The sequence below is a fragment of the Leptonychotes weddellii genome, chromosome 11, assembly GCF_054177405.1.
Source record: "Leptonychotes weddellii isolate Sample4059 chromosome 11, ASM5417740v2, whole genome shotgun sequence".
In the NCBI taxonomy this organism is placed as follows: domain Eukaryota; kingdom Metazoa; phylum Chordata; class Mammalia; order Carnivora; family Phocidae; genus Leptonychotes; species Leptonychotes weddellii.
The window spans coordinates 40043088-40055412 of record NC_138379.1 but is presented as its reverse complement, the minus strand read 5'-3'; the positions used below and the strand labels follow the sequence as shown (position 1 = coordinate 40055412).

General features: G+C 35.7%; 1 protein-coding gene across 4 annotated transcripts in view; it reads left to right on the top strand.

The window, feature by feature from the left end:
- The window catches only part of USP47 (ubiquitin specific peptidase 47), a 109934-nt gene extending 97967 nt beyond the window's left edge, over positions 1 to 11967 (top strand). For all 4 annotated transcript variants that reach the window (XM_081798599.1, XM_081798598.1, XM_006747341.3 and 1 more), the window contains 8 exons: positions 2564 to 2739; positions 3101 to 3181; positions 4930 to 5045; positions 5410 to 5528; positions 7583 to 7713; positions 9346 to 9393; positions 9485 to 9615; positions 10462 to 11967. In XM_081798599.1, the coding sequence (XP_081654725.1) occupies positions 2564 to 2739; positions 3101 to 3181; positions 4930 to 5045; positions 5410 to 5528; positions 7583 to 7713; positions 9346 to 9393; positions 9485 to 9615; positions 10462 to 10636 (977 nt within the window). In that variant the 3' untranslated portion in view covers positions 10637 to 11967. The remainder of the gene's footprint in view (positions 1 to 2563; positions 2740 to 3100; positions 3182 to 4929; positions 5046 to 5409; positions 5529 to 7582; positions 7714 to 9345; positions 9394 to 9484; positions 9616 to 10461) is intronic.
- The last annotated feature ends 358 nt before the right edge of the window (positions 11968 to 12325 follow it).

The window sequence follows — 12325 nt, the reverse complement described above, 5'->3', positions numbered from 1 at the left end:
GAATTATAGTGTGCAGAGTCTCATTCCACCTTTTTGGAAATTCATAGTGGACTAATTTACTAGCATTTATTGAAATAGTAAACATGATCAAGAGGACCCATTTAAATACTACAGTTTATTTCAGCTTTCAGAAGCCACACAGAAAGCTTGTTTGTGTTTGAAAAGAAAAAGTGAAAACCATGGAAACTGGCTTAGAGGGAGAGGAGTGGGGATGATAGCCAGCAGCCAGGTGTTTCAGGAGTCTGTACTAAGTAAGGCTGGTTCATCACAGTTCCTCAGTGATCTGAACGTAGGTGCCTGGGTAACGTAGATAATATAATACAGATTCGGAAGAGGGATGAAATGGCAAGGTATAATAGACAAAGAACTTGCTACCTGAAGAATGACATTCTATGTACAGTATAGGAATTAACTTAGGTAATAACTGAAATACACTTAAAGAGATGGTCTTTAAGCTATTTGTTAAAATCCAGGAATTGTTTCAGGGAGTAATTATAGACCTTTCTCTGAAAATACTGTTCCACTGTGACCTAGTTGCAGTCTGCAGGCATTCAGGTATAGACAGCGAGATCAAGGTAATAAAAATGGCAGTGTGTTTGCACTGAAAATTTCTTTGTACAATTTTGGTTACCACCTCATTCAAGAAATACATAAAGGAAAGAAAAAGAAAAACCTTTTTAAAGATATTTTGAGGTTGCACTGAAGAGACTGAACTCTTCTGTTTGAAGAGGTAAATAGGAAAAATGGTATGATGGTAATCTCTAAATTATAATTATAGCCAGTCAATTAAGCCATCAATTTTGGCCTGGGCTATATTAAGCATTTTACATATACTGACCCCAAAACACATGAGGTTGTAAATACTCTTGTCTCCATTTTATAATAGAGGTAATTGAAGTACAGAGAAGTTAAGTCAGAGTCACAAATCTAATGTACAAGGAGGGGGCAGGAATTCATTCAGGCCAGGCTGTTTCACTGCAACAACGAACACTTGTGTCTTCCTGTGATACATTACTACAGGTTATCACAGAAACCAAAATGGCAGTAATAGCTTATTATTTAGTAATGATTTAGAATTTGCTGCATTTGTCGTAACAGCAATCAACGAGACTGGTGTAATGATCCCATGAGAAAACTGAGGCTCAGAGACATTGGATGACTTACTGATAGTCATTTATTAGGCAACAGCAGCAAAGCTGAAATCTAGTCATTGACGTCTGATTTCTAATCAAGTAATTTTTTCGTTATATCCTTCTCAAGAAATGTACCTCCTGGATAGTATAAATAGAGGCTTATTTGCCAAAAGCTGGATTATTAACATTTAGGGACACTCCTTAAAGTTTAGAAATGGACATTTTAAAGAAATTAAATGCTGCCTGAAAAGGTATATATAACAAAAAAGTTCATCACCATGTTTCTATTCTAATTCATACTTGTCACCTTTTCTGTAGTCTATCTGAATCTTATAACCAGGAAAACAGTAAATGAACATTAATTTATTTGAAGAAGTCCACTCAAAAATTCATCAACCCAAAAGTTGGGATGACCTGAGAACATAAACCAGGCGTGTTTTAGGGTCTCATCCTTGACTAGTGATGTAAATTTCACAGAAAACCAAAGCCTACCCCAGAGAGAGGCTTATGGCTATGGCTCCAGAGGCCTCATGGGCCTACGACAGCATGCAGCTCATGTATTCTGTACTGCCTATTGTAAGAGAAAGAGAAAAATGAGTGTAGTTGTTGCTCTTTTAATATGAAGACTCGAGTAAATAGAAATATTCCAGAAGTATGCTCATGAGTGGCTTATAAAGGACAAAAGAGTAATAAGTATTAAAAAAAAATAAAGCTCACCAAAAATAATCCTATTACAATGCCAAGAGAGCTTTTTATAGAAGTTTGGAGGATGGTGGGAGTTTCTGCTCCATTTAGATACTCTTCCTATTCCAGTCCAACCACATGATAAACAGACATCTTCATATGCTAGTCTTGACATTTTTATTCTAGTAGAAATCCCAGAACTAGATTTACTAACACTTTCTGAAGTAAGTACTAGATTTTGGCACTGTGCCAAGAGCATGATAAACCTATTAACCCCATTGAATTCCCACTGCAATCCCATGAGGTAGGTGCTATTCTCTCCATTGTTTAAATGAAGAAGTGGATATACAGAGGCTGGGGGCTTGCTCCATGTCACGTGGCTAGTCAGGAAGCAGAAGAGATAGGGGTGGAGCCCGGCCAGAGCCACATTATTACTGTGTAGAACTAGAAATGTATGTAATGGAAAAGAATTCCTGGAAGCTTGGTTTGGAATTCAGCAGCCTAAATAAATAAATAAGCACTTAAATATCTCTGAACATTTGAAGCTGTTGGAGTCTATCATATGCTCAGTGTCCATGTTTTTTGTCCATTCAGTGTTGTGTATGAGCTAAAAGTCAAGTAACTGAAAGGGGGTACTTTTTTCCTGCTTACAGTATAATAAAAAGCATATGATCTGTTTTATTTATATTCTAAGAGGTTTCTTTTACATTTTTGTTTCTGTTTTGTTTTGGTTTTTTTGTACTTAGGGTTGATGGTGCATGTTGATAAAAGAATTACTCTGGCCGCTTTCAAACAACATTTAGAGCCCTTTGTTGGAGTTTTGTCCTCTCACTTCAAGGTCTTTCGAGTGTATGCCAGCAATCAAGAGTTTGAGAGCGTCCGACTGAATGAGACACTTTCATCATTTTCAGATGACAATAAGGTTGATTAAAATAATTTTGAATAATTAGAGTCTGTTTTAAGTGATAGATTTGAGAACATCTTGCCCTGTTTCCAAGTAAGGTGAAATAGATAACCCTAAAAGGGTAATTTTATTTTTATGTTTAGTGGTTGTTTTTGTTGTTGTTGTTGTTTTTCTTCATTCATCTAACAAAGCTTTGTTAAATGTTCACTCTGTGTCAGTTACTATTCTAGGTGCTGGGAATCAGAGGTAAAAGATATACCTGTTCTCAAAGAGTCCATAATCTAGAGAATTTTTGAAGACCAAACTAAACAATGTGGGGAGAATGGGTTGTTTATTCTGCTGAGATAATACATCTAAAAAAAAATGTTTTAATTTATAGATTACAATTAGACTGGGGAGAGCACTTAAAAAAGGAGAATACAGAGTTAAAGTGTACCAGCTTCTGGTCAATGAACAAGAGGTAAGTAATACCCTTCAGAGCAATGTAAGGTCACTTTTGGCAGTTAATGAAAACATAGAGTGCAGAGATTTTATGACTAGTCATTTCTTTTTATCTCTTTAAAGCAGAGGCCAGCACACTATTTCCAGAAAATATTTTAGTTGTGTAGACCATACTGCCTCTGTTGCAGCTGCTCATTTTTGCCACTGTAGCACAAAAGCAGACGTAGATGATACACAAACCAGTGGGATTAGCTATGTCCCAGTAAAATTTTATTTACAAAAACAGGCAGCAGGTGAAGTGGCTCTCAGGCCTTTTTTTTTTTTTTTTTTTTTGCCATCCCTCTGCTTTAAAGTGTTGATACCAGTGCTGGAGTGAGGCAGAAATTTCCTGCATTTAAAAGGGGCATTGTTTGTGCTTGTTTTCTAGAAATGATCGTGTAGTGCAGGATCATGAAGTACAGGACAGCAGTTGATCTGTAGAGTCCTTATATCGGACTTTTTGTGTTCAGAGAGTCATTTTAGTTTTTAGCAAGCATTGACCTAGTAGCATTTACCATATGCTCGCAGATATTAACTCCTGTAATCCTCATCAGTTAGCTATGATATGAGTACTATTTATTATTCCCATTTTATAGATAAAGAAACTGAGGCAAAAAGAAATTATGCAATTTGCCCAAGGTCATACAACAGATGCCAAGCAATGGAAAAAAGCCAGAAGAAAAAGGCAAAGTCCCTGTTTTCAGGGTGTTTATAACATCTTATTGAAGACCTAGACAAGTGTGAAAACCAAACAGCAAATGTAATAGTGCTCCCCCCTTATCCACAGGGGATATGTTCCCAGACCCCGCCCCCCCCATGGATGCCTGAAACCGCGGATAGTACCACACCTACATAAACTATGCTTTTTCCTTGCATACCTTGATAAAGTTTAATTTACCAAATTAGGCAGAGTAAGAGATTAACAATTACCAATTAAATAGTACAGTTTTAACAGTATACTATAATAAAAGGTATGTGAATGTGGTCTCTCATAATATCTTATTGTGCTATATTTCCTGTCACCTTCTTGTGATGAAATGATGAAATGCTTGTGTGATGAGGCGCAGTGAAGGTACATGGCGTAGGCACTGATTATTACAGTGTACCATTGGGCTATTACGGGCCTTCTGGCGAGTTGTCAGAAGGAGGATTATTTGCTTCCAGACCCCAAGTGGCTACAAGTAACTAAAGATGCAGAAAGGGAAGCCATGGGTAAAGAGAGACTACTGGAAGGGGATAATTTTTTCCTAAAATGCCTTCATTTGTTCAACAGATATTTTATTGAGCATCTGTCATATCTCTTATATGTGAATGTTTCTTCCAGCGTTGGGGTTTGCAGAGACAGTGTCCCTTCTGAGACAATGAATAAATGTATTTGGAGAATTAGTATGCATATCCCTCATCTTAGTCCATAAAAGGGATTCTTTTTACTTTAAAAATTGTGATCATTTTGTTATAAGAAGAGAAATATAAATGTTATTTAATCTCCACAGTGACTCTGTGAGGAAGACACTGTCCCCAGTTTACAGATGAAAAAAAGGCACAGAAGTGTTAAGTAAACTTGCTCAAGATAGCAGTTAGTCAGTAGTAGAGCCAAGACTTGAACCTAGGAAGATAGATTCCTAAACTCAGGCCTGTAATTGTCACACTATAAAGTGCAAATAAAATGTCTCATATATCCCTATTTGAATGTGTAATTGAATTCTCTGATGATGTTTATATTCCTAGCCATGCAAGTTTCTGCTAGATGCTGTGTTTGCTAAAGGAATGACTGTACGGCAATCAAAAGAGGAATTAATTCCTCAACTCAGGGAGCAGTGTGGTTTAGAGCTCAGTATTGACAGGTAAAGTAAAATTACAGTGTCATCAGCAATTGGAAGGAAGAAAGACTGTGTGGTCAGTTGATATGGATTGGTATAATTTTCTCAAACTAGAATTAAAAATTCCTGTCCTATTCAGAATTTTAGTACTACAGATTAATTTTTAGTAGAACTAAGCAAAACTATTAGAATTTGTTTGAACTTCCTCTGTAGGACCCTAAATTTGAAGTTTGAGCAGCATCTCATATTTTTCCAAAATTTTAATTAATAACCACTTGACATTTGTATTTAAACATAGTTCATTTTTCCTTGATGTCAGATTCATGTCATTTTTTTAAGTTAAGAATCTCAAAATACAGTAATTTAAAATGTCTTATCACATTTGTAGATTTCGTCTAAGGAAAAAAACATGGAAGAATCCTGGCACTGTCTTTTTGGATTATCATATTTATGAAGAAGATATTAATATCTCCAGCAACTGGGAGGTTTTCCTTGAAGTTCTTGATGGTATTATCCATGTTTTTGTGGGGAAATATCAGTTAGAAATGCTCTGGCACTAATAGAAGCCTATAGTTTTGTTTTTTTTTTTATCACATAGCAAGTTTTCTTCTGTCTTTAGTCTGGGTTCCAGTTACCTTTTAAATATTTCTCTTCTCTAATTTTGAAAATATTAATTTCTCCTTACAGGGAAGTTGCAGTTTCAAAGTTGCATTTTTAAGTACTTTTTAAAGAAAATTCTGCTAATGTTTTCTTACCTGGGTTTGTTATTTAGTTTCTTTCTTCATTATGGCTTATTTTTGTTAGAGGGTGTAGTATTGATAATTGATCAGAGATTTTGAGAACAATAACTGTATTAGTTTCCTAGGCTGCCATAACAAAGTACCACAAACTGGATGGTTTAAACAACAGAAATTGTTTCACTGTTTTGGAGGCTGGAAGTCTGAGATCAAGGTGTCAGCAGGGTTGGTTTCTTCTGAGAGCTGTGAGGGAAAATTTGTTCCATGTCCCTCTCCTAGCTTCTCGTGGTTGGTTGGCAGTCTTTGGTGTTTGTTGGTTTGGAAATGCATCTCCTGATCTCTGCTTTCATCTGCACATAATGTCCTCCCTGTGGGCTTGTGTGTCTGTTTCCAAATTTCCCCCATATTTCCCCATGACCCCCCCTGGTCATGCTGGATTAAGGCCCCCCCTAATGACCTCATTTTAACCTGATTACCACTATAACAACCTTATTTCCAAAGTAGGTCATAATCTGAGGTACTAGGGTATAGGACTTTAAATGTCTCTTGGAGGAGACACGTTCAACCTGTAACAGTAACCTAGAAGAGGACTTGTGTTTGTCACACCTCCTGGTTTTAATGTTCAACATTGGAACATTTAAAGTACTGGTTTTTTGGAGGAGGTAATGGGAGAAAAGTTGACTTTGGGGAGATCATATCAAGGAAACAACTAGTTCTGTGTTCTTTGGTGAATGCTGTTGCCTAGAAAGATTTTGATTTTCCTTTTTTTCCCCCCCATAGAAATTAAAATATCATAAGATTGTGATAGTTTTCAGAGGGTTCAATAATACTAACACCTCACCTATTTCAGGCTATTTTGGGTCCAGTTTTAAATTTCAGTTGTTAAAGCTCTGATTAATTGACAGGTAAACGGGAGAGACAAGGAACAACTAGGACACTGTCTACCATGCTGTGTAGGCAGGTGCTCCAGACTGTGATTCCTTCTCTGAGTGTCTCGGGCCTTAGAGAATAATCACTTTGTCTGGTAGGCCAGGAAGAGATGATGAAGAACATAGAAGTTCCCCTTGTTAGGAGGGATTGAGATGGATTAGCTGCAAGATGTTACTGGATGGTGGGTGCCTGCATCAGTATCATTTCAGTATATATTTTAGCATCAAAATAGTTGAGTAAGAAATAAATCACGTGATTACATCTCAAACATTTATTAACCTGTAAATTGCCAGACACTGCTAATCTCTGTTGCTACAGAAATGAATAAGAAGAACCAGTGATTGCCCTTATAGATACATAGTCTATAAGAGAACCAGAACTGCAAACCTGTAATTCCCAAATCCTAGTTACTAAGGACCAAATCAGTCGTTTGCTCTTGTATACGTCAGAGAGAAAGGAGACAATTGAGCTGGGTTTCGAAGAATCAGTAAGCGTTGAGTAAATGAAAAGAGGGATTAATGATAGTCTGAGTGAAGAAAGAAGATGAAGTGAAGATGATTTGTGGGGGTAGTAACCAACACAGAGGCAAAGATTGGCAATCCGGAGAAGAGAGTAGTTGGTAGAGCAGTGTCCAGCAGGACTCGGGAAGGAGAATTCGGAGTCCTGGTGAAAGGAGAGCTTGCAAAAGAGTAAGGAATTCTCCTCAGAGACTGGAGGGAAGAGAGGAAGTATTGTATTCTCAAAAACTCCTTGGGATAACTGGGTTATTTTATATCCACTATCTCAGCATAACACTTGAAGTAAATCTTTTTGGGTAGTCAGGCAATACAGAAAAAGTCAAAGTACGAACCTCTAGAGAAAAGAGAAAGATGACGTAATCTTGTATCTTCATAGGGGTGGAGAAGATGAAATCCATGTCCCAGCTTGCAGTTCTGTCAAGAAGGTGGAGACCGTCAGAGATGAAGCTGGATCCCTTCCAGGAGGTTGTGTTGGAAAGCAGTAGCGTTGATGAGCTGCGAGAGAAGGTAAGTTCATTTTAAAGCAAATTGAACTAACATGTGTTTTTCTGTGTTACTTAAGAGAGGGCCTAGGAAATGAGTGCCAAACACTAATGTGGCAACCTTTCTTTCTTTGTCTCTTTCATACCTTGTGACACTTTGTCACGCACTCCTTGTTTCTTTAGGTTCCTGGTGCTTTGAAAAATTATACTGGCTTTTGGCCATCCAGAAGTGGACCCTCACTTTTAGTTACTTGGATCAAGTTTTTCCTCAGTAATTAGGATTAGTTAGAAGTTACTAGAGTAAATTGCTGTATATATTTTAAAAAGCCAAATAATGTGGAATTGAATAAAGAATCCAGATGAAGTTCTCTTTTGCATTATTCATTTTAAAGGTGGGAATTCTACAGTTCTATGGGGATTGGGTGAATTATTCCTAAGCAGTACTAGGACAATTAGCATCTTGAGAAAAAAATTTTATTTCCATAATTCACACCAAACACAAAAATAAATTCTAAATATATTAAATTTATATAAAAATAAAATGACAAATGTACTGGATGAAAATATTGAAAATATTTTTATATCCTGGAAAGGGAAAGATATTTGTAAGCGTAATACCAGAAACTAAAAAAAGAAGAGATCACATAAAAGCATAAACCTTTCACACATAGCCTCCTCCCCATTTTTTTTTAAACAACCCATAAACAAAGTTAAAAAACAAGAAAGGGGAAAAATATTTAAAACAGATATGAAACACGATCATCCGTATTTATAAGGAGCTACCGCGTTAATAAAAAAAAGATGAACAATCTAATTTTAAAATAGGCAAAGAACTTGATTAGGCAGTTTGTTGAAGAAGAAATACAAGTTAAAACAGTAATAGCATTCTTTACCTCTTAAAGTGGTGAAAATTTAGAACATGAAAAATACCTAGAATCATCAAGGTTTGGGGAAAACAGGCAATATCATACAACATTGATAAGTAGTTAAATTGATACAGTTTTTTCAGGCTTCAGTTTGGCATTAGCAACATTTCAGATGTGCAGTTCCACATCTAAGAATTCAACCGAAAAGAAATACTTGCAGAAATATGCAAGGATATTCATGAAGGTATATAGTATAGCGTTGTAACTGGGAAAAATTAAAAACAGATTTGATGTCCCTCAGGAGGGAATAAAATAGTATATTAAGCTGTTGAAGAGAATGAGGTTACTCTGTATCCTGTTCTTATAAATAGGCTGTATAAAATTATTCTATAGAGATGTTTCATAAATGTAATTTTATGTATTTTAGAAATATGTGATGTAGTTTATATATGCATAGGAAAGGGTCTGGAAGGAATATACTAAATTGGTATTTCTGGGACATGGCATTTGCAGGGGAGAAGGGGGACAATTCATCTTTCTGCTTTTTTTTCCCTAATATTTTATAGCAAACTTTACATCTTTGAAAAAAAAATCAAGCTATTTCTGTGTGGGTTAAAAGGTTGATGGTTGAGCACTGGGTATTATACGCAAACAATGAATCACGGAACACTACATCAAAAACTAATGATGTCATGTATGGTGATTAACATAATAAAATTTAAAAAAAGGATGACTTATTTTAACAAATTTAGTTTTTTAAATGAACTCATATAAAATGTTTCCTTTTACAGCTTTCTGAAATCAGTCGAATTCCTTTGGAAGATATTGAATTTGCCAAGGTAAAGCCCTGAGAATGTTTGCATTTGCATACTAGTGCTCAGTAAACATGGCTAACAGCATGATTTATTCATTCATTCATTTTTTCCCTAGGGTAGAGGAACTTTTCCCTGTGATATTTCTGTCCTTGATATTCATCAGGATTTGGACTGGAATCCTAAAGTTTCTACCCTGAATGTCTGGCCTCTTTATATCTGTGATGATGGTGCAGTCATATTTTATAGGTACATTTACACTGTATTTGTTACTCCCAGTGATGTCACATTTTTTGTGTGTGCATAGTATCTTGTTTTCTGTAAATGCCTTTACTATGTTTTTTTTTTTCCTTTACTATGTTTATGATATAGAGCGGCCCTAATCAGTAGTAGTTAATACAAGAGGCACCCATTACATTTTGAATTTTTCTTGTAGCCACACTTTAAAAAGCTTTTTAAAAAGAAACTGGTGAAATTAATAAAGTATTTTAACCCACTGTGTCCAAAATGTTAATCATTACATGTAATCAATATAAAAAGTCATTCATGAGATGTTTTACATCTTTTTTCTTATAGTAAGTCCTAGAAATAGTGTGTGTTACACTTCTAGTAGGTTTCAAGCATTCGGTAGGCACATGGAGGAGGAGGTTACCGTATGAGCCAACACAGATACAGAGGAAAAGAATAGTCATTGGAGCCTGTGACAGATATGAGTTCAGATTAGGCTTTGTTATTTACCTAGCTCCTCATCTGTAAAATGGTGACAATGATGTCAACCTTGCAGGATTTTATGAGAACTAGAGCTATTGCATTTAAAAAAACTGGCATAGTACCTGTTATATATAAATGTTCAATAAGTGATAGCTATTATTATACCAATAATAGCATGGAAGTTATTCTATGCCATTTTTAGAAGTGAGTGCTGTGTTAATAAACATATTAGAAATCCAGGACATCTTAAGGTGTGAGATTAGTTAACTTCACCAGTGACAATCACATTTCATTTTCTCACCAAGGAGCATTATAACATTCAAGCATAAGTCAATAAAGGCAGATGGCTGTACTGATCTAATACGTAATTAATATTTTAAACAGGGATAAGACAGAAGAATTAATGGAGTTAACAGATGAGCAAAGAAATGAACTGATGAAAAAAGAAAGCAGTCGACTCCAGAAGACGGGACATCGTGTAACTTACTCACCTCGGAAAGAGAAAGCACTAAAAATATATCTGGATGGAGCACCAAATAAAGATCTGACTCAAGACTGACTCTGCTAGTATAGCATTTTCCCTGGGGGATTTTTGGTTTTAATTAGATGGTTCACTGCTACTGTGTAGTGCCATTATGGCCGGACATGGTTAGGGGTAACCCAGTGACACCAGCACTGATTGGACAGCCCTTGACCAGTCAGAAGCTCAGGGCCCGATGGGCCACTGTTTTGACTTGGAATCATGTTGTGCACTATAGTCAAATGTACTGTAAAGTGAAAAGGGATGTGCAAAAAAATAAAACAAAAAAAAAGCAAAACCTGCTACTAGAAAAGGGGGAAGGGGAATGAGTACTTCTTTTATCGCGGACAAATGTGCACCTAGCCGCTAGTAAAACTAGCCTCAGACAGGATGCTCATAGCTTCATAATAAAAGCTGTGCAAAGGCCATGAATGAATGAATTTTCTGTTTATTTCACTGATACACACATTACCTCATTGACAATTCGGAAGTAAATGCAACGTATGTTGACCTTTGGAAAGCAGCAAAAATAGGAGCTGAAGAAAGAAATTCTTAGAACCAGCCATAACCCAGTAAAGAATTGTGAAGTTGTGTTTTTATTTTGTTTCGTTCTTTGCGAAGTATTAAGAACATTATTATGGAACATCAAAACATTTCCCTTAGACCTCTTCCAGCAGGTAGCAGCTCAAATTGCTGCAATATTGTAATTATAACTGATTGTACTTAAGTTATGGATGTAGAGAATACGTTTCACTCGTTCATTTAGCATGTAAATAAAATTGATCCTATTGAGTTATCATAATTGCAGTTCAACTATTTCCCATCGTTATTCTTTTCACATATCATTCATGATGTACATTTGTGTACATTGAGGAGTATAGCAGTCTGTGTAAATGTAATCCTCAGTGAGGTTCCTCAGTGCTGGGTCCCATACGATTGTATTTGCCCTTGTTAATGAGGTTTTTCTGTTCAGCAGCTTCAGTTTTTTTTTTCTTTGTACATTTATTTTTGAAGGTTTACTTCAAGTTTGAATCTTCTAGAACCCTTGTAAGTCCCACTTTAATTTTTGGAGTCGATTTGTAGTTACATGTAGTTTAACTTTGCGGAAGCGTCTTAACATCGTGTTGAAAAAACTTGCTAGTAAGTCAGGTCACTGCACAGGCTGATGCAGTCAACATGATTTCATTGCAAAGTCTATTAGAATTGGCAAGTTTTTGCTTTGCTAAATAGGACTTCAATGAACACAATCCTACATAAATTTTGAAAATGCCATCTAATTTATAAAAGTCAATAAAAAGGTTTTGGTAAAATTTTTTCATGCCAGATGCTGTTTACAACAATGAACATGCCAATAAAACATTTGTTCATTCTGTTGTGTTATTTTAGTCATTAAACTTTTGTGGATGAAGAATCTGGATTAAGAATAGATTTGTTTTAACATTTTGTAACATGTACTGAATAATTATCTCATTTCTGTAAGGTACGTTTACAGTAAAGTTCTCATAAGAGAGATGAAAAGATGTTAATACTTAACTTTGGAGGATCCTATCAATATTTCAAAATCAGGTTTTTACCTTCTTTCCTTTTAAGAAAGATAGAATTAGAAAATAGTATTAGCAGATGTTGGCTCTGTACTTTGAACATAATAATTGAGAATTCCATAATATCTTTAAAGTTTCTTGAAATCCACAGGGGGAAAAAATATTTTCTAAGGTATTTTTCTGGCTA